This window comes from Astatotilapia calliptera, chromosome 18 (genome assembly GCF_900246225.1).
Source record: "Astatotilapia calliptera chromosome 18, fAstCal1.2, whole genome shotgun sequence".
In the NCBI taxonomy this organism is placed as follows: domain Eukaryota; kingdom Metazoa; phylum Chordata; class Actinopteri; order Cichliformes; family Cichlidae; genus Astatotilapia; species Astatotilapia calliptera.
This window is the reverse complement of record NC_039319.1, coordinates 24,898,141-24,921,271: the sequence shown is the minus strand read 5'-3', so window position 1 is coordinate 24,921,271 and position 23,131 is coordinate 24,898,141. Positions and strand designations below refer to the sequence as shown.

Genomic DNA, 23,131 nt, shown 5'->3' with positions numbered 1-23,131 from the left:
GAGAGCTTGGTAGGTGGGTTTCAGAGGCTGACGAGAAAAAAACAGAGATTCGGTTAACACACACGATTAGTCACCAAGGAACGGACGTGAGGCCGAGAACTGACTAAAGTTGGCAGATAATCTGGCGAAGACCAGTTGAGTGCGCCGGTCATAAATACTGCTGGTACGATTGCCATCAGGTGAGGAGCAACAAAGACTCCACCCAGTGGGGAGGAGCTGATGCTGTGGAAAACCACCCAGACCACGACAGTTTAGGTATCTAGGCAAACATCTGTCAAGAAAAACACAATTAGTGTGCCAAGTGGTGGGAGGTATTCTATCTTGTTATTTCTATAGTACACAACTACTGTACTGTGCAAAAGTCCTGGGCCACCCCTCATTTATATTTTGCTTTCAAGGTGTTAGGTTTTCTGAAGGTCTTTTGTTGTGGATTTTCGGATGACATGTATACCTATATACACTATATATCTATCTGGACTGAACAGATAGATATATAGGGGCGATCGTGGCTCAGGGGGTTGGGAAGCGCATCTGTAACCGGAAGGTCGCCGGTTTGATCCCTGGTCGTTGTGCCCTTGGGCAAGACACTTTACCCTACTGCCTACTGGTGTTGGCCAGAGGGGCCGAGGGCGCGATATGGCAGCCTCACTTCTGTCAGTCTGCCCCAGGGCAGCTGTGGCTACAACCGTAGCTTGCCTCCACCAGTGTATGAATGCAAGAGTGAATGAATCGTGGCATTGTAAAGCGCTTTGGGTGCCTTGAAAAGCGCTATATAAATCCAATCCATCATTATTATACTGTAATGTTTGCATAGACTCTTAAGCACAAGACATTTTGCCCTCACCATAGTTTATTGAGGTGGTACAGTAATAGGGAGGTTAATGCCAGGGAGAGTCCTCCTGAACAATTCACTCTCCAGCTCCAGTAACTAGCTCTCCCTTAAGGATCATTGGTATCATAGACAGGAGGAGTAACACTCTAAATATGTTAAGTTTGAAGAGCTCGCTGCTTGTTCTTGTTCTTTTTTTTGGCAGCCATTTTCTGTTGTGGGGAGGGTTTGGGGAGGGTAAGGGTCACTGCTTTGAACCTCATACACTGTTCTTTTTTTTAACCTGTTCTGAACTAATTTCCACCCACTGTAAAGTTATTCTGTTCTTATCATCTAAGGCCAGTGTGCATAGTTTCTTTGCTCTACAAATCAGATGAGTCTGCAATTGAACTTTCTAAGCTGGAATGTTAAAGGTCTAAATCATCCAGTCAAGAGACGGAGGGTTTTGTCACATGTTAAACACCGTAACACTGACGTGGCTTTCCTGCAGGAGACCCACGTCAGGGCCTCTGATAATGTCCGTCTCTTCTCCCGTTGGAGGGGCCAGTGTTTTCACTCACTTTTCCAAGCTAGGGCACGTGGGGTCTCTATATTGGTCAGGCAGAACATTCCCTTTGAGGCCCACAATGTCATAGCAGACAAATATGGTAGATATGTCATAGTCATAGTCCTCAACATGAAGAAGAAGGCTTTCAGGAGCAAAGTGAAGGAGGAGATGAAAGCAGCACAGCGGGAGGTGAAACGCTGCCTGAGGGAAGCAAAGGACACCTACAGGAGGAAGGTGGAGCAGAAGTTGGAGAGGAACAATATGAGGGAGGTCTGGAATGGTGTGAAAACCATCACAGGCCACAACACCAAGAAAAGCACAGTGGGGGGGACTGTGGAGAAGGCAAACGAACTCAACAACTTCTTCAACAGGTTTGACCAGCCCACAACCCCCCCACCCTCACCCTCACCTTCACTACAGAGTCCTCTCCCCACTCTCCTGCCTCCCTCGCTTCCCCCCCTTCCTGACACCATGACACTCCCCTCCTCCAATCCCTCTCTCAGCAGCAAGACATCTCCCCCCCTCCCCTCCTCCCAAACACCTCCCAGTGTCACAGTGGATCAGGTCAGGAGGCAACTGAGGAAGCTTCGTCCCAGAAAGGCAGCAGGCCCAGACAAGGTGTGTCCTAGGATGCTAAAGGCGTGTGCTGCTGAACTTGGGGAGCCGCTACAACGAGTCTTCAACCTCAGTCTGCGACTGGGGAGAGTGCCCGCCCTATGGAAGACATCCTGCATCGTCCCGGTCCCCAAAAAGAACCGGCCCAATGAGCTGAATGACTTCCGACCGGTGGCACTGACGTCACATCTTATGAAGACTCTAGAGCGGCTCTTCCTCAACCTCCTCCGACCACAGGTACAACATGCCCAGGACCCACTACAGTTTGCATACAAGGCGGGTGTCGGAGTGGAGGATGCCATCCTGTACCTCCTACACAGAGCCCACTCACACCTGGATGGGGGAAAAGGCACGGTCAGGATCCTGTTTCTTGACTTTTCCAGTGCCTTTAATACCATCCGGCCCTGTATGCTTCAGGAAAAACTGAACAGGATGGAGGTGGACCCCTGCCTGGTGGCTTGGATCTCCGACTACCTCACCGACAGACCACAGTACGTCAGGCTGAAGGACATCACGTCTGACACTGTGGTCAGCAGCACAGGAGCACCACAGGGAACTGTGCTGTCCCCTCTTCTCTTCACCCTGTACACCTCTGACTTCTGCTACAACTCTGAATTATGCCATATTCAGAAGTTTGCAGATGACACGGCCATCATGGGGTGTATCTGGGATGATCAGGAAGAGGAGTACAGAAGTCTGGTGAGGAACTTTGTCGCATGGAGTCACACAAACCACCTGCAACTCAACACCTCAAAGACTAAGGAACTGGTTGTGGATTTCGGGAGGTCTAGAGCAGGTCCACTGCCGGTTCAGATAGAGGGGGAGGAGGTGGAGGTGGTCAACAAGTACAAGTACCTCGGGCTGTGGGTGGACAATAAACTGGACTGGTCATGCAACACAGAGCACCTGTATAAAAAAGCCCAAAGCCGACTGTACTTCCTCAGGAGGCTGAGGTCTTTTAACATCTGCAGGAAGCTCCTGAGGATGTTTTACCAGTCGGTGGTTTCTGGAGTACTTTTCTATGCTGTGGTGTGCTGGGGGAGCAACACAGCAAAGAGGGACTCATCCAGGCTGGAGAAACTGATCAGGAAGGCTAGCTCTGTGGTCGGCATGAAGCTGGACACTCTGGTGACAGTGGCAGAGAAAAGGACATTAAAGAAACTGATGGACATTATGAACAATGCTGGGCATCCTCTGCACACGGCCATTAACAACCAGAAGAGTCTGTTCAGTGACAGGTTGCTTCTCCCCAAGACAAGAACTAACAGACTTAAAAACTCCTTTGTCCCACACGCCATCAGACTGTTTAACTCCTCTCTGGAGGGGAGAGGGAGGGGAAACAGGAGGACAAAGGAGGGGGGAACAACTAAGCTGTAGTGCCTCTTCACCTCACTGTACAATACCTTGTGCAATACTTTTTGTAAATAGTCAACAGTGCAATAGACTCAATACTTGAAATGTGCAATTCACTTGTATTTTTATTTTTTATTCCTATTTATTCTGTTTATCCCCTTTGTATATTTTATTTATATTTGTCTCTGTATTTATATATGTGTGTGTGTGTGTGTGTGTGTATATATATATATAACAATTCTGTAACTGTAACTTCGGTCGTTGCTGTGCTTTTTTTGGAAGTCGAATTTCCCAGAGGAACCCACCCGAGGGATTAATAAAGTTCTATCTTATCTTATCTTATCTTGTCAGTGGGAAACTGTATAACAGTCTTGTTGCTCTAGTAAATGTGTATGCTCCTAATACAGATGACGAGAATTTCTTTAAACAACTATTCTCCTCTTTGCCCGACTTAAATGTCTACTCTCTTTTTCTGGGGGGTGATTTTAACTGCTGGTTAGACCCAGCCCTGGATCGCTCATCCACTAAGAGCAATGTTTTAAGCAAATCTGCATCTGTCATTCATGCCTTTCTATCAGAATATGGAATGTGTGATGTTTGGCGTACTCTAAATCCTCATAAAAGAGATTACTCCTATTTTTCACATGTGCACCATACATATTCAAGAATTGATTACTTTATCATTGACACTAATTGTCTGCAGCAGGTCCACTCCTGTGCCTACCATAGCATAGTTATTTCAGATCACGCCCCTCTTACTTTGTCTCTGTCTCTTCCACATCCTCCTGTTAAAGCTGCACAATGGCGTTTCAACTCGACCCTCCTGTCGGATGAAAATTTTGTAAAGTTTATCCAGGATGAGATACGCTTTTACTTTGCCACCAACTCTTCCCCAGAGACTTCCAGCCTTGTCGTATGGGATGCCTTTAAGGCGTATATCAGAGGCCAGATTATTGCTTATTCGGCAAGAATTAAAAAACAGTCCACCCATGAAAGGAACAAGTTAATGCAACAGATTAAGGAGACTGATGAACAGTATGCTCTCAAACAGAGTCATGAAATATTTAAAAAGCGTGTAGAACTTAAAACAAGACTTGACCTACTCACAACGTACTCGACTGAACGTTTACTCTTACATGACAAATCCAAATTTTATATGCATGGTGACAAACCTGATAAATTACTGGCGAGCCTTCTAAAAGGTTCTCGGGCAAGGCAAAGTATTCTTAAAATTCGACAACAAATTCAAATTCAAATTCAAATTTTATTTGTCACACACACACAACCATACACAGTATGACATGGGGGTGAAATGCTTGTAGCTGTACAATGCCCGACCATTAAATGACAGAAGAAAAGTTTTACAATATTTACAATTTACTACAAAAATTTACAAATTAACTTAGGAATTTACAGTAAAAATGTGCAAATAGCAGAAGAGATTATAAAGATAAGGATTGTAAATTATAGGAATTATAGGATTATAGGAAATGTGTGGTGGTGCGTGTGGTGACGTGTGTGAGAGTCCAGTCTTATAGTGACGTGTTTGGGAGAGTCCAGTCCTACACCTGGTTCAGGGCCCGAATAGCCTGGGGGAAGAAGCTCCTCCTCATTCTCTCTGTTTTGGCCTTAAGGGAGCGGAAGCGCTTCCCAGACCTCAACAGTGAGAAGAGTCCATTGTTGGGATGGGAGAGGTCCATCATAATCTTCCTAGCTTTGGACTTGCACCGCTTGGTGTAGATGGACAGCAGGTCAGGGAGCTCTGATTGAATGATGCGTTCTGCCGAGCGCACCACCCTTTGCAGATCTCGTCTGTCCTGCTTGGTGCTGTTCCCAAACCAGGTGCAGATGTTTGACGTCAGGACGCTCTCGATGGTGCAGGAGTAGAAGTTCTTGAGCACAAGATGGCAACATAGTCACAGATCATGAAAAAATCAATGAAGTGTTCAGGGATTTTTACTCACAGCTTTACACCTCAGAGTCCCAAACTGACTGTAATGCAATTAATGAGTTTTTAGCTAAACTTAACATTCCTGAAATTCCAACAGAACTTAAAACAAGGCTGGATGAACCCATCTCCCAGTTAGAAGTTTCCTTGGCTATAGCTTCGATGCATTCTGGTAAGTGTCCAGGTCCGGATGGCTTTCCGTCAGAATTTTTCAAACACTTCTCTTCATTACTGTCCACGCAGCTTAGTGCAACCCTCACAAGGATCTCTTCCTCGATCATTCTATGAAGCCTGTATTACACTTATTAAAAAGAAAGGAAAAGATCCGTTGGAATGTGCCTCCTATAGACCCATTTCTCTACTGAACACAGACGCTAAAATATTAGCCAAGATACTTGCCCATAGACTAGAAATAGTTCTTCCAAAAATTATTTCGAAAGACCAGACAGGCTTCATTAAAGGTCGTCATTCATATTTTAACATAAGGAGGCTATTTAACATAGTCTACTCCAGCTCTACAGACTCTGATGAATGTGTGGTCTCTCTTGACGCTGAAAAGGCCTTTGATCGAGTTGAGTTTGATTATCTCTTTGCAGTCCTTGATAGATTTGGCTTTGGAGCGAAATTTACTTCATGGATCAAATTACTCTATTCTCAACCATCTGCTACAATACGAACTAACCTCCAATTGTCAAAACCCTTCAAACTTCACAGAGGCACACGCCAGGGATGTCCTCTCAGCCCCCTGCTTTTTGATCTGGCCATAGAACCCCTTGCCATTGCATTCCGCAGTTGCAAAGAGGTACACGGCATTTGGAGAAACAATACAGAACATAAGGTCTCGCTCTATGCAGATGATCTCCTGCTCTTTATTTCTAAGCCCTTAGCCTCACTACCATCTGCATTGAATCTGCTTAGTCAATTTGGTCAGATTTCAGGGTATAAACTGAACCTTAATAAAAGTGAGCTCTTCCCGCTAAGTAGCAAAGCAAGTATGTTAGACTTCACCTGCTTGCCCTTCAGAGTTGAAAGGACAAAAATTACATATTTGGGAATCACAGTGACAAAAAAACATAAAAACCTTTTCACAGAAAATGTGAGTGCATTGCTGAACCAAGTGAAGCGGTCCCTTACCCACTGGACACCACTCTCTATGTCTCTGGTAGGACGTATCAATTCAATTAAAATGACCATTCTACCCAAATTTCTATACCTTTTCCAGGCCATACCCATTTTCATTCCCAACACTTTTTTCAATAAGCTGGACTCTGTCATCTCATCTTATCTATGGCAGGGTAAACGCCCAAGGCTCAATAAGATGCATCTTCAAAAATCTAAAATTGAGGGTGGGTTTGCACTTCCCAACTTTCGTTTTTATTATTGGGCTGCTAACATACGATGTTTGGTGTTTTGGTATTTTTACCATAATCGGAGTGGTTGTCCTGACTGGGTCACTATGGAATTGCATAGTGACAACAGTATATCCTTACTAGCTGCACTTTGTTCTCCACTCCCATCCTCTTCATTCAACTTCATTCCCAACCCTGTAGTGGTGCACTCATTAAAAATATGGGGCCAGTTTAGGAAATATTTTAAACTTTGTGACTTCTCCCTCCTCAGTCCCATTGCATCTAACCATTTCTTTAAACCTTCTACCCAGGACGGTGGGTTTGCGGAGTGGCACAGAAGTGGAATAACTTGCTTTAAGGACCTATTCATAGCCAACAAACTAGCATCATTTGAACAACTTGCTAATAAATATATTCTTCCACCATCACACTTTTTCAGATACTTGCAAGTCAGGCACTTTATTTGTTCCCAGATTTCAGGCTCAAGCCCTCCACCAGAGCCTACACTACTAGAAACTATTCTACAACTCAATCCAACCAATAGAGGGCTGATTTCCTTGCTTTACAATAAAATGTTAAATTTGACACATACCTCTTCATCCAAGCTCAAGACACTGTGGGAAGAAGACTTAAACATGACAACCTCTGATGAAACATGGGCCTCTATACTCAAACATGTCAACACTACATCACTATGTGCCCGCCATTGTTTAATCCAGTTCAAAGTGGTGCATAGAGCCCATTTCTCAAAATCCAGATTATCCCGTATCTACCCTGAAATCACTCCATACTGTGACAGATGCAAAACTGCTGAAGCCTCACTGGTCCACATGTACTGGTCTTGTCCCAATCTCACTCAGTTCTGGTCAGAGGTTTTTCGTACCCTGTCCAGAATTCTCAGTGTGACGCTGGCCCCCGGCCCCCTTCTTGCTCTGTTTGGCATCAGTGGGAATGAGGTGCTTCTACCGGCCTCTAAAAAACAGGCATTATCATTCTGTTCCCTGTTGGCCAGAAGGGCAATCCTACTGAGGTGGCGGGACGCTGCCCCTCCCACTCACAAACAGTGGTTATATGACCTCATGGCCTGTCTAAAACTGGAAAAGATAAGACACTCACTTCAGAACTCCACTGGGAAATTTCAAGACATGTGGGGACCCTTCCTTGATGCTTTTCAAAATCTATAAGAATTTTTCAGCGAACTCTCTTAAGTCAGGTGTGGAAATACAGTGTGCGGGTGCAGGCAGTGACCTGGGTGGGAATGAATGGGATTGTTTTGCAGGGATTATGTTACTTTGGGATATATTATACATTTGTTTATATTCTTTTTTTTTCTCTTTCTTTCCCTTTTTTCTTTTTCTTTTTTTTTCTTTTATTTCACAGCCGAAGATACATTTTTGGACTCATTTCACAGCTTAAATGTACTACTTAACCTTAATGTACAGACCACCTGGGTCTGGGTGCAGTTCCCCCCTCCAGGGGCAAGGGTACCTAGACCCGGTTCGTAGAGTACGCTTGGGGAGTGTGATCGTGTGTACAGCGTCTCTTTATGTCTGTCTCCACGTTGGTTGAGTGTGGAGTAAGTGCATATGAGAGCATGAGGGTGGGAATGGATGTTTGTGTCTATATGTCAGGTTGGGTATCAGACGCCACCTCTCTGGGGACATCTCAGGCCCTCCAAGGTTTGGAGGCCTATCTCCACCCACCACCACTTCCCCTGCCAGTGGCGGACTCCCTCAGGTGTCAGTGCGTTGGTGGTTCTTTGTGTCTGGGGGTGGGCGTCCGGGTACACACCGGCTCACTCCTTGGCGGCCGCTTATCGGGGCCTGGAGCCTGGGGCTCGCTCGGGCCACTTCGGAGGTGGGGTGCCCCCGGCCTCTCGGCCTGGGGCTCGGTCACTCAGGCACAGCTGGCTGCCGGCGGAGCTCACGGGCGCGTCACTGCAACTCCCCCTGGCTTCTGCTCCGTGGCTGCTGAGTGAGCCCTCATCTGGGACTCTCCTCAGCTCTTACTGGGACAGTGGCGCGGCTGCCCCTCTGTTGGTCTTCCTTGGTCTGTTGTGTTCTGGGGGCCTCTGGATGTCTGGAGTTTTGTTCTCCTCCATACCTGCTTCATGCCCTGGTGGACGGGGCTGTGGCCCCCCCACACCCTCTAGCAGATCATTACATGGAGAAACCTTTGGAATGCAAGCATGCTGATCCACACAGGTATGCACACAGGTGTACAAACGGATATTCACAGACGCGGACTACAGCTTTCTTGGCTGCTGCCTCAAAGCACATTGTGCGCTGTCTATCTTGCGTGCTGCACAATATCGTTTATTATTTAGTATCTACTGCTAGCTAGTTTATTGTGATGGTGCCTTTTTTTATTTTTGTTGCTCTTTGTTGTTTGCTTTCTCTTCTGGGTTTTTTCTCCATACAGGTGACCCAGGTGTTTTTTTGTTTTTTTTTTGTTTGTTTTTTTTCTTTCTTCCCCCCCTTCTCACCGTCTCTTCTCCCCTTTGGTTTTCTTTCTCTCCCTCTCTTTCTTTCATTCTTTCTCCCTGTCCTATCCCCCAGTCATGTCTGTCCCGTTTGTAGCAACTGTAAATAAAATAAATTCATAATTATAATAAAGGTCAATCAAATGGACCAATATCGCAAGGCCATGATGATCCACTTGGTAAAATAAATCCGCTTGGCATCTTTCTTGGCCTTAAGACAACAATTCTGATGGCTATAGATCCAAATGGGACACAAAAAAAAAAAAAAACCCTTAATGTACAGATCATCTGTAATCCTTCTCTTTTCTTTCTGTCTATATGTATAATATATATGTTGATGTTTATGTGTACAAAAGGAAACCTCTTAATAAAAAAGACATTGTTTAAAAAAAAAGTGGGATACTTAGATGTCGGTTAAGTGGAGCTTCCTGTTAAGCTGCGGGAAGCGCTTATAAATTAACATAAGACTTAGAAATCGGGCCGCTGTCCTGGACAGAGAACGGTCAATTGAACAGCAAGGTGGGCAAACCTGGGCTTAGAGGCTTTTAAATCTGTCGAAAAGGTAGGATGACCGATATCGGAGGCAGAGGAAGTGACGTTGAAAATGTTTGTTTTCTCTTTGATCTTTTAGTAGAATAAGCGGTTATAATGCACACTTTCTTACACATACTGAAAAAGTGCTCATGAAGAGATGATCTGTTGTGAAAGGTGACTTAGAGTGCAGTAAAAGGTCAATGCATGCACGCTTATGGTCACAGATATTACGTAGATTTATTTCTAGGGTAGAGGTGAAACATTTTGCTTTGTCTTTGCTTAGCAAGTAGTGATGCAGAAGGTGTTAAAGATATTCATGCCATGAATAAGTCGACAGGAAACATATGGAGAGTGAGACACCTACAGTGGGGCAAAAAAGTATTTAGTCAGCCACCGATTGTGCAAGTTCCCCCACCTAAAATGATGACAGAGGTCAGTAATTTGCACCAGAGGTACACTTCAACTGTGAGAGACAGAATGTGAAAAAAAAAATCCATGAATCCACATGGTAGGATTTGTAAAGAATTTATTCGTAAATCAGGGTGGAAAATAAGTATTTGGTCAATAACAAAAATACAACTCAATACTTTGTAACATAACCTTTGTTGGCAATAACAGAGGTCAAACGTTTACTATAGGTCTTTACCAGGTTTGCACACACAGTAGCTGGTATTTTGGCCCATTCCTCCATGCAGATCTTCTCGAGAGCAGTGATGTTTTGGGGCTGTCGCCGAGCAACACGGACTTTCAACTCCCGCCACAGATTTTCTATGGGGTTGAGGTCTGGAGACTGGCTAGGCCACTCCAGGACTTTCAAATGCTTCTTACGGAGCCACTCCTTTGTTGCCCGTGCGGTGTGTTTTGGATCATTGTCATGTTGGAAGACCCAGCCTCGTTTCATCTTCAAAGTTCTCACTGATGGAAGGAGGTTTTGGCTCAAAATCTCACGATACATGGCCCCATTCATTCTGTCCTTAACACGGATCAGTCGTCCTGTCCCCTTGGCAGAAAAACAGCCCCATAGCATGATGTTTCCACCCCCATGCTTCACAGTAGGTATGGTGTTCTTGGGATGCAACTCAGTATTCTTCTTCCTCCAAACACGACGAGTTGAGTTTATACCAAAAAGTTCTACTTTGGTTTCATCTGACCACATGACATTCTCCCAATCCTCTGCTGTATCATCCATGTGCTCTCTGGCAAACTTCAGACGGGCCTGGACATGCACTGGCTTCAGCAGCGGAACACGTCTGGCACTGCGGGATTTGATTCCCTGCCGTTGTAGTGTGTTACTGATGGTGACCTTTGTTACTTTGGTCCCAGCTCTCTGCAGGTCATTCACCAGGTCCCCCCGTGTGGTTCTGGGATCTTTGCTCACCGTTCTCATGATCATTTTGACCCCACGGGATGAGATCTTGCGTGGAGCCCCAGATCGAGGGAGATTATCAGTGGTCTTGTATGTCTTCCATTTTCTGATGATTGCTCCCACAGTTGATTTTTTCACACCAAGCTGCTTGCCTATTGTAGATTCACTCTTCCCAGTCTGGTGCAGGTCTACAATACTTTTCCTGGTGTCCTTCGAAAGCTCTTTGGTCTTGGCCATGGCGGAGTTTGGAGTCTGACTGTTTGAGGCTGTGGACAGGTGTCTTTTATACAGATGATGAGTTCAAACAGGTGCCATTCATACAGGTAACGAGTGGGGGACAGAAAAGCTTCTTACAGAAGACGTTACAGGTCTGTGAGAGCCAGAGATTTTCCATGTTTGAGGTGACCAAATACTTATTTTCCACCCTGATTTACGAATAAATTCTTTACAAATCCTACCATGTGGATTCATGGATTTTTTTTTCACATTCTGTCTCTCACAGTTGAAGTGTACCTCTGGTGCAAATTACTGACCTCTGTCATCATTTTAGGTGGGGGAACTTGCACAATCGGTGGCTGACTAAATACTTTTTTGCCCCACTGTATATAGGGCAAAATGTGGTTGAGCTTGTAACTGAATGTGTGCCTGCAAAAGTAACAGTGTTGTACAAGACGTGCTCGAGATGATCAGATAAGAGAAGAAGAGAGCGAGCAACAGGAAACAGCTGGAGGGAAGACGGTGAAAGCGGCTCTTTAAGTGTGTTAAAGGTTGTCAAAAATATCGCTTACACAAATAAATAAAATTGAAGATTAAATACATAAAGGATAGAACCCAGAACATGATAAGTTGAACCAACTTTGAATAATTAAGAGAACAATTGATGAATACATTAGATTACTGAGGCGTAGCAGGGGGAGGAGGTTTTTTTTATACTTTACAGCAGCGGTCCCCAACCTTTTTTGCGCCACGGACCGGTTTATGCCCAACAATATTTTCACGGACCGGCCTTTAAGGTGTTGCGGATAAATTCAACAAAATAAAACTAGTACCGATACCGAAAAAAAGAAGATTTATTCATAACACACGTGAAAAGACCCAGGAAAACCGAGTTAACGATAAAAACACTAACAAAATAACACTGAAAACCGATAAAAACCCTGAAAACCATACATTTCACACCTGAGCCTCAACTCTCGCGGCCCGGTACCAAACGACTCACGGACCGGTACCGGTCATGTTAAAAGAATGTTGGAAATTTGATCAGAATACGGTGAAAATGAGAGAAACAGACATTTTTCTCAGATCATTGTGTTAAATTGTCAAAATCCCCGTGTTCTCTTTAAGACTATCAGCTCTACTCTAAACAACCCTGAAAGCCTCTGCTGACACATGTCATCAGTTCCTTTCTTTCTTTGTAAACAAGGTCGAGTCTGTCAGGTCAGCAATAGTACTTCCTACAGATGACCCATCAGTGTTTATTCCATGACTGTAAACATGTTTCCATTCGTCACTTCAGTCTTTACTCTGAAATACAGGAAATGACATCATGGCTCAAAATCTTTGTCGTTCAAACAATTCTTTATTTAACATTTTTTTAACTTTATTTAACAAAATACATTCAATAAAAACTTCAACTGAAACTGATTTTTAATCCAACCACTGAAAAAAAAGGTAACGACTGAACACAAACACTACAGAAGAACAATTTATAAAGATTAACATTGAACTATAGGAACAGTTTGATTCACAGCCTCATTAGAACTTTAACTTAAACTTAAGGAGAGCCGACCTGAGCTCTGTGGAGCCTGATCTCCAGGGTTTTAAGTTGGACTCTGAAACCAGAAGAGGATGTTTCTCTCTCTTCAGATTCGCTGTCGTCCTGTGATGGGAACGGTTTCAGCCCTGCGTGATCGCGCTGATGTTTGCACAGAGCAGATGATGAAGTGAATGTTTTGGCACAGTGGTAACAGTGAAACAGTTTATTAGTAACGTGGGATCGTTTGTGTGCAGAGTATGAACTGAGATTACTGAAGCTCTTGTCACACTGCTCACAGCTGTAGTTTCCTTCCATGTGTGTACGTTCATGGTTGCTACGATGACCTGACTGTGAGAAGCTTTTGTCACAGTGTCTGCACTTGTATGGTTTCGCTCCTGTGTGGACTCGTTTGTGTGTTTTAAGCTGACCTGCAGTGGTGAAGGATGACCCACACTGATCACAGAGGTGCTTTTTGACCCCACTGTGAAAGAGTTCATGTTGTTTTAACTCAGCTGATGTGGGGAAGCTTCTCCCACATTCTTTGCAGTATTTCAGTTTGTCTCCAGTGTGTTTATGTTGATGTATTTTTAGGCTGGCTTGCTGACTGAAAGTTTTTCCACAGATGTCACAACGAAAGTCTTTCCCACCACCACAGCGATGACAGGGTTGAGAAGTGGATCCATCTGTGTCGCTCTGCTTCTAAACAAAGACACAAAGACCGTGTAAGTCAGTCCTTCAACACTTTTATCCTGAAAGTCGCCTGAAATAAAGAGCATCTCTGCAGACGTCCAATTACATTTTACTGTTTCGATTAACACACTCAGTTTACTGGGCTACAATAACTACAATACTACCACCATAATACTACAGCAATACTTATTTAATATTACAGTAACATCTGACTTACACTTAAATGAAATGAAAACCTGAATAATGGCTCAGAGCTACTCTTCGGTGCAGCAGAAGTGCTAACATGCTAACACAATTTAATGAGCAGACTTGTTCCAAACAGTCAGACTGAACTTACAAGAATAAAATAAAAATACAAACCTCACAGTAACTGCACTTGTAGAGTCTCTTTCTGGTGTGGATCTGTTGGTGTTCTCTCAGGTACTGTGGAGTTTTAAAAGTCTTCTCACACAGGTCACATTGATAAGGTCTCTCCTCAGTGTGGGTAAACATGTGGCGTTGTAACTGTGTGTCTGTTGTAAAGTATTTGCCACACTGATCACACCAGTACACATCTTCTCCGGTGTGAATGCGTAGGTGTATATTTCGGTACCCTAGCTGGCTGAACGTTTTTCCACAGATGTCACAGCTGTATGCCTTAATTCCAGAGTGGGTAACTAGATGTCTCTGTAAGTGGCTACTGTGAATAAAAGCTCTGCCACACTGATCACAGCTGTAAGCTTTAACTCCACTGTGGATGACTTGGTGTGTTTTCAGGGAATTCTTCCAGGAAAACGACTTTCCACACAAGTCACAGCTGAACGGTCTCTCTCCAGTGTGGATGAGCTGATGTTGTTTTAGTTTAAACTTCCAGGTAAAATCCTTCCCACACTCGTCACAGGTGTTTTTTTTCTCTCTCTTTCTTCTGTGAGGTTTGTCGGCCTCCTGAGAGCGCTGACTTCTCGGTCCACGTTGGTCCTGCAGTGACAGAGATACAAACAGAGGCAGTGAGTGAAATGCAGTCATTAAACAAACTGAAGCTTCAAACTCCCTCCATTAACACTAGTTTTAAACCTGAAGGTGGAGTGTGGCACCAAACACCTTAAAGGTCTCTTATCCCCACCTACTGGTAGTAGTAACACATTACATCCAACCTGCTGTTAAAGATAATTAATCATTGTTCAAACACTCTAAAATCATGCCCATCCCTCCTGCTTGTACACAAATATTAACGCTAACACACTCAGAATAGTAATAAATGTTTACCAGGTCTGTACTTTTTTATATTTCCTGTTTGTTTCCTATTATATATTTCTATAATTGTATAATTTATTCGATAATAATAAATCATATGTAACAGTTACTAGCTTGGTTCAGTGAAGGATGATGTCAGAGTCTGACTGTAACCTGACGTTTTTTTTTTACTTTTACTCGCTACATTTAAAAAAAAAAAAAAAATCTGTATTTTCTACTCCTTACATTTTCAACACAGGCTTGTTACTTTTGGTTTAAGTCATTTGAGGGGAGTTATTTCATCACTGCGGGCATCAAAGATCAAATTGATTTGAGCCTAAACAGTAACACATGAAATCCAATCCTGCATCATACACCAGGCTGTGTGGTAAAGTCCTATAAATGGAGCATGTAACGATCACTGTAACACAAACCGTAAATCTTATCTGAGTTTAAAGGTTTAAATCACCGTCAATTTCATCCTTCTATGATTCAGAGTTTGGTGACATCCTTATCATACAGAGTTCCGTTGGCTGAGTTGGGAAAAAGTTCTCAATAGAGTTTTTGAGCTCAGCAAAGAAATCTGTCAGTTCATGGTGTGAGATTATTATATTATCTTATGCCACGTTATACCCCTAATTAAAGATAGTGAAATTATTATGTAGTTTTAGTTTGCATTATTCTCCTGACTTTGAAGAAGGTGACAACTATTACAGTTATTAAACTGATTTGTATTACATTAGACTGCTGATTTATTGTGAATGAGTGATATTGTTTTATGATGCATTATACTGCTGAGGTATAAGAAATACTGTTTTCAGAGAGTCATGGCCTTATTTGTCTGATTAGAAGAGAACAGAGCATACCGGAGAGGTTTTCTGCCCCATCTCATCAGGAGGAGATAAAACAGGGAGCCAAGGCCGTCACTTAGGCGCCGTAAGAGAGAAAGAATGTGAATGTTTAGGTTTTATGACTAGGTGGAGGGGGGCTGAAGCTATAAGAATGTGAGAAACACTCAGACGCTTCGAGATCAGGCGGACACCCTCCCGCGCTCATCTCCCCTCCGGATGGTTTATGCTCAAAAGTGTTGAATTGTATGGAATAAAAGATTGTTGATTGAGCATTTATACACCGAGTATTGTCCTTCCTTCAGCCCAAAGATCAAAAGAATTGGGAGATTTAACAATGGACATGGCATGTATGATGCAGTGAAGGCATTTCAAGTGAAGCTGTCACAAATGCACCAGTGCAACCTGTCTCACTTTCCCTGTTGCCAAGTAATGTTGAACCAAGTCGGCGCACTTTGCTGATAAACTGAGCGCACTGAGTTCGCGGCGCTTTGGTGACTGTGAAGCACAAAAAGAGAATTTCAAGCTTCTTCTTTACGTGGAAACTGCACCTGTGCAGATTCAGATGGAGCTGCAGTGTAATGGTACACTCAAGGCAAAGTACGACACTGAATGGCCTGCACAGTTTATTAGTTCCATTCCTGCAGCAATGCCCCAGCTCCGTCTACATGCAGCTCCAACCTTGTGTATGTTTTCATTTATTTTTTCTGGGGTTTTTGCAGCATGTTCATATTTCTAACTTGCATAATTTTGACAGGATATATTTTTATGAAGATCAAAACATTTAAAGTTAAAGTTGATTTTTTAAGTTTATTTATTCTGGAATAAAATTCCTGTCTGTTTTTATTCATATTTCTGTTTAAAAAACATGGTTTTAGTGTGTTCAATAAATGTTTATCTTGTTTGGCACGCAACCTAAAGTGTGCCTTGAGTTTTGCTCCCTGTGCAGTTGAGTTTGACACCCCTGGTGTAGAGGATGGAAATCAGCCAGGACAACTCATGAAACATCTGCAGACATCTGGTTGAATTCAGTTGTGTACATCCACAGAGAGCAGCAGGTCAGCTGATCACAGCCTGTACATTAAGAACATCGACTGGAGCTCTCAATAGAAATGATTGTGAGCTGTGACTCTTTTCCCCACACTGAGCCACTACAGCTGATTTTAGGGTTGAATCCTGCTGAATCCCACTTTAACCTCTTCCCTGCCCATTTTCCTCTTTAGAGGCAAAGTCACCCTCTACAATGTAGGCATTGTATTATTACATGAATATTACATTACATTAATATAGCACAAGGTTCAGTTAGTTTTGCATAATATATATATCAGTACTTCATCTTTTACCCCTTTAAGACCTACCATAGAACCAAGAGCTTATGTTTATATTTTTACTAGAGATGGCACGATACCACTTTTTTATGTCCGATACCATAAATTTGGATATCTGCCGATACCTATATGAATCCGTATTTTTTAATCAACAGAACTGTTTTTTTTTTAATATCTTGCTGTTTTTGTATAAGTTCATACTCAAGTTAAAAAACAAAACACTAAAGCTATTCTGTTATACCTGTATGCAAAAAATACACAGCACCCAAATATTTCATAGTTCAGTAATAGTGATCAATCTAATACACTTAATCCTACTCCATCCTCCCTATTCTGGTATTTTAAGGAGTAAGTAACCTAAATAATAGGGCTCTAAAACTCCCAGCAAAAAAAAAAATAGATAGGGAATCACCCACCCTCCACTTCATGATGCTTAATCAACATAATCAACTTTAATTTGATGCAGTGTGAAAAAAGATTCACAGAAATCAATTATTTTTCAAGAATAATTAAATAGATTCAACATCTTTCTTCAACAGAATTGCAGACTGCACAGATGGTACCTTCCCAAAGGAAAAAGTAGTAAAGCTTACTAGGGTATATTAGGCTTAGTTACTATATACAGTCATGGACTTCTATACATTTTACATCAGATTAAAACTTTGGGTGTAAGATTCAGATAATTATTTATTAAAATCTAGACATTTTAAATGAGAATAAGAAAGAAAAGGATGTCTTTGTGCCCCCTTTTCCCTGTTAATGCCCTATCGGCCACCCTGGCTAAACTTTGCTAGATCCGCCCCTGCACAGTTACCAGCCGTCAGCTAGAAAAGGATCCTGGTGTAGAAAGTAATATTAAATAAATTCTAACAACAGCTTATCAAGGTTAAACGTGCTGCTGTTGTTCAGCTGCTGGTTTCCTCTTTCTGGCGCGAAGTGGGCAATAAACAAACAAGAGAGACGGACTCGCAACAGAAAAGCCGATCAGCTGATCATGATTTCATGACTGAAGTAGCAGCAGGAGAGGGAGGGGGAGAGAAGAGGCAGTCGCTCCATATATGTTCCATCGCAGGAATGCTTTACAAACATTCAGAGACGAACTTACACACTTGCTTTACTTCTCTCTGGGATAACTTCCTCGGAGATGAAATGCCGGATTGGTAGCGAGGCTACAAATACACACAGCCGCTCTATCACGTGAGCACACTGCTCCGACGTGCTACGGTTATGAGTCGAGTTACGCCATGTCGCAAGTTTTGTGAGGTGCTTTTTTGAAATTTAATGGATCGGATTACATTTTTTATTTCTCTCCGATATCAGATCCAGTAATTTACGTCAGTATCAAACCGATACCGATACGTGATATCGGATCGGTCCATCTCTAATTTTTACATGCCCTTAATGCAGGGCTCTAGAGTGCGACCAATTTGGTCGCAAATGCGACCAAATTTTTCAGTGGTGCGACTAAAAAATATATTTGCTTGCACCTGTGCGACCAAATGTTCGGGTAGCAAAAAAAAAAAAAAAAAAAAAAATCTGCAACCTTCCCTGTGGTCAACAACAGACACACATTATGCCCCTATCGTGGACTAAACCAATCAGAGATAGTAAGGGGCGGGACCTCTCTGATTGGCCGTGGTCCAGTTGAAAGTGCAGGTGGAAGTGGGAGGTGAGTAGCTTGAATAAAGCGATATCAATTCATTAAATCCTGAATCGACTTTTAACACTAGGAAGGCCCAGAGCCCAGCCATTTGGCTTTTCTACCTTTAAAACCCGGAGAGCAGCCAAATGGCTGGTAGGCTTTTAGCTAAGCTTTAGCTTCAGGCAAGTGGAAGCTAAATTGGCTAGTCATTCATATGTAAATTGGGTTGTTACCTGGGAATTCTGGAGGGAGGGGAGTGGGGGTGTGTGGATGAGGGGGGGGGGGAGCTGCTAAAAGCGGTGAGCTTCCTTTTGTTTCATCTTGATGCATTCTCAATCATCCAGGGAAACAAATCTCCAAAAGTCACCAACTTGGAGTGTTTCAGTTTGCCATCTTAGGGAGAAATCAACACACATGGGTGTATGTCCTTTGTTGCTGAGATTTATTGATAAAAACAGTACAAAAAATCAACCATTTGTACACATTTTTACAAATAATTATAAAAAGTGAGTGAGTACATTTCAACATTTTCAGCAATCACTCACAATCCTGGCACTGCCATGGTATCTGTAGTCTGCATTTACCACATGTGTATCTGTTGCAGTGAACACATCGCTGGCCAGTTGCCGTGTTTTATAACATGATTGACATGGCAGCACTGAATGCACATGTGCTGTATCAAGCATGCTCCGGGACGAAGGAAAGACGGGTGGACTTCCTGGTGGAGCTTGCAAGGGAGTTAGCTCACTCTCATGTAGCTGCGAAGAAGGCAAGAAAAGAACAGTTGCCTTTGACACAACCCTCCACACCGAGCCCTGGAAAAAGAGCCATGTGTCAGGTCAAACACAATTGCAAGAACAATCATGCCACTGTGCGATGTGTTCACTGCAACAGATACACATGTGGTAAATGCAGACTACAGATACCATGGCAGTGCCAGGATTGTGAGTGATTGCTGAAAATGTTGAAATGTACTCACTCACTTTTTATAATTATTTGTAAAAATGTGTACAAATGGTTGATTTTTTGTACTGTTTTTATCAATAAATCTCAGCAACAAAGGACATACACCCATGTGTGTTGATTTCTCCCTAAGATGGCAAACTGAAACACTCCAAGTTGGTGACTTTTGGAGATTTGTTTCCCTGGATGATTGAGAATGCATCAAGATGAAACAAAAGGAAGCTCACCGCTTTTAGCAGCTCCCCCACCCCCTCATCCACACACCCCCACTCCCCTCCCTCCAGAATTCCCAGGTAACAACCCAATTTACATATGAATGACTAGCCAATTTAGCTTCCACTTGCCTGAAGCTAAAGCTTAGCTAAAAGCCTACCAGCCATTTGGCTGGTGGCGGGTTTTAAAGGTAGAAAGGTAGAAGCCTGGGACTGCCAGTGTTAAATATAACTGTGTTTTGCCAGAAACGCCAGATTCTCAGATTAAAGCTCACAAAACCATTTCAACAACAACCAAACAGCAAATGAGAGCAGGTACACGGACTCCACACAAAGACGTAAACACAGAGCCAACGCATCAGAATCAGCTTTGTCTTTCTCGGCTTTCTCAGCTTAGCGATCCTGATGCGTCCGGTCCACGCTGTGATTACGTCTTTTTGCGCTGATTCTGAGCTGCAGGTTTTGTCTCTCTCCAACCAAAATTCACCGAGCCAGCAGCAAAAGAAGCAGCAAACTGCGCTTCACATTTGATCAATGTCGTAATGAATTTTGCTGTTTTGCTTCCACGACTATTAAAATCACACTTCATGCACAGCTAGCTCTCTCTCTCTCTCTCTGTACTTCAAGAACAGTTTCCCGTCTCCAATCTCTGTTTTCTGTATTATTCATTCGCTTATTACCCACCAGTCTACCGTTGTTTACAGCGCTGTCGGCTGCTGTCTTTTTCTATTCTTTTTTTCACTTAAATGACATCGGACAAGAAAGCCTATTTTTTCTGTTGTTCAATACTGAAGAAATTTAAACTTTATATGCAGAACATTGTAGAATATTTTGAAGGTTATCTGCTATAAAAAGCCAGACAAGGAAAATCTCCTTCATGTTTTTCTGTGTTTTATTCTCAGTTACTTTCACACAAAGGCATCTGCTGTGATGTTCACAATTCTGAAGAAGTCAGTACTGATAAATGATCAGAATTATAATATTTCTGACTGTCTGAGGCTAAGTTGAATCGAATCGGGACTTTGAAAACCGGAATCGAATGGATTATAGAAATCAGTGATGATACCCAGCCCTAGTGAGCAGCCTGGGCACGACAGAAGTGGATGTAGCTGTAATAGGAAAAGAACTATTGCTAACTTTTCTGTTAAGTTAAGGCCTGATCCTTCTGAAATTCATAGCCAGTGCTCTGACACGGTGTCATCAATCTTTGAATGCTGAAAAAGCACAGTGTATCCAGAAAAACACATTATATTATATAAATTATTATAAAATTTGTGTGCGCCTAACTTTTGTGCTGGTACACCTAACTTTTTAAAGTTAGGCGTACCGGCAAAAAGTTAGTCTAGAGCCCTGCCTTAATGCCATTTTGGGGAGCATTTCAAGTTGCTATACATCAATATGACCATTATATCCCAAATGTTAATAATATCTATGCATTAAGTCCATAGTAACTACATAAAGTGCAAAAAAACTGCAATAAAATACAAAAAAATTTAAATTGTTTTTGTTTTGTTTTTTACACATATTTGTAGTTAGAAAATTGTATCCCTCAAAACTGTAAATTTAAAAAAGTTGCACATTGTTTCCAACCACAGGAAATTTGTTTTTGAGCATTTTTGAGGAAAAACAAAAATAAATATTATAATGCAAATTTGCAAACAAACAGCATGTGCATCAAAATAAACTATTACCAACAGTGCAGTTTGAGTTCTAAGCATCCCAGAAACAATACAGAAAAGAATAAAGTCAAACATGACTTTTAAAAACACCAGTATAGGTGTCGCTGAAGGCAGGTTTTGGCAGGTAAAGTCGGACATGTGATAGTTCGCGCTGGCATCTATTCCAACATAGGAAGTGCTATGAACAGCAAAGCGTGTTTCTGGTATATTATGTTTTTTTGCTGCAAGTGCTTTTTATGCAATTTCTGCAAATACATATGTGGAAGGAAACGTGACCTAGGGCAAGCTGATGGCATAAGATGTAAGTACAACTATTCCTAAATAAAATAATTGTGTTAGCTTAAGTGCAGTTCTACCGGGATTTTAAAATTGTTACGCAAAACGGAGCATTCCTGCTCCAATAGGCCTTAAAGGGTTAATGGAGTATTTCTTAACACTAGTATCTGTCACCTTCTTTGTCGAACTCATTGTTTTCTCTGCAGTGGCTGAGCTGAGTCCAAGTAGCGTAAATGTTCCCCTGCTGCTCCGTCAGACTCTTCTCCTCCTGCTGATCAGCTGGGACACAAAACAGAACTTTGTTAGGCTCCACACTGCACTGAAGAGTCAAAGTGTCTCATATGTTCATCTGAGAGCACAAACAACAAATTTTAGCTTCCCTGGGTGAGCAACTTGTTTAAAACATACACAAAAGGTTTGAGCACCGATACCAAATTCAGCAGTATGGCACACCAGTACCAGGAGAGCAATTCCTCTTTAAAAAAAGCCCTGGCAAAGAACAAAAACAGAACAATCGATGGACCTGCATAAACGAGTACAGTGTTTCCCAACCACTGTGCCGCGGCATATATACGTGTGCCGTGAGAACTGATCAGGTGTGCCGTGGAAGATTATCCTATTTGAGTGGGTGTAGAAATCTGAGCCATGATCTGAGTAACCCTCATCACTCAGTCACACTCCGATTCTCTACTTATATCAAGTCCATTGCACTACTTTCAAGCATTCTGCAACCTGTCCTCTAATTTATTCTTACTGTCTTACTATTTATATTGTTTTCCATGCACAGTTGGTGTGGAGCACCCACAATTTAGTTGAATATGTACAAAGACAATAAAAGACTATTCTATTCTATTTTAAAAAACTCTGCAGTACTTTTAAAACACAGATCCCCTCTTGGGGTTCGAGGCTGTATTTGTTTTAAAAATGAATCTCTGGTATCTCTGGCCTATCATTATTATTTTGCTAACAGTTAATCAGGCTCATTTACTGAATACTGATCAGAATTTATCAAATTATCTTTGAAATGATTCTAACAACAGGCCTCTCAGAGTGAGGCCAGTTTTTACAATCACATGCCCTGTGGGCTGACACAACTTTGCTGATAAGACAAAGGCAGCTGTGTTTTAGTCTGGAATACATTTATTTTTTACCTTTCTTTTAAATTGATTTCATTATAGCACTTTTACCGCCAACATATTTGGATTTTTTGGCGCTGGAATTGACCTTATATTGATGATGGCTGGCGTTAGCTAGCTAGCTAGCTAGCTTGGATAGCACGCTGCATTCAAAAACTATGCAGGTGCCACACAGTGACAGAGATGCTAACTAGCGCTTAGTAACAGACTAATAAAATAATAGAAACTCTGATTACACTTAGCTAATTTAAAAGCTTTCTTCTAATAATAACACTGTTTTCTTCTCTGTGTTTCATTAGCATTTGTTAATATTTTCTTGTAAATTAGTTTATAGCAGCTTGACTTGATGTAGAGGTTTTTTCTTTC

General features: G+C 42.4%; 1 protein-coding gene across 1 annotated transcript; it reads right to left on the bottom strand.

The window, feature by feature from the left end:
• Positions 1-12,341: 12,341 nt before the first annotated feature.
• Positions 12,342-21,871, bottom strand: LOC113010608 (zinc finger protein 271-like). Its single transcript, XM_026149768.1, has 3 exons — positions 21,804-21,871; positions 13,830-14,426; positions 12,342-13,478 (listed from the first exon to the last, which is right to left on the bottom strand). The coding sequence occupies exons 1-3, from the start codon at positions 21,819-21,821 to the stop codon at positions 12,798-12,800; spliced, it is 1,296 nt and encodes a 431-aa protein (XP_026005553.1). The 5' UTR covers positions 21,822-21,871; the 3' UTR covers positions 12,342-12,797.
• Between the last annotated feature and the right edge of the window lie 1,260 nt (positions 21,872-23,131).

What these genes read in the sequence shown, in the direction of transcription:
- LOC113010608 (XM_026149768.1), bottom strand. An exon ending in ACAAGTGCAGTTACTGTGAG is followed by an intron (nt 13,479 to 13,829) that starts GTTTGTATTTTT and finishes GTCTTTGTTTAG; the next exon opens with AAGCAGAGCGACACAGATGG.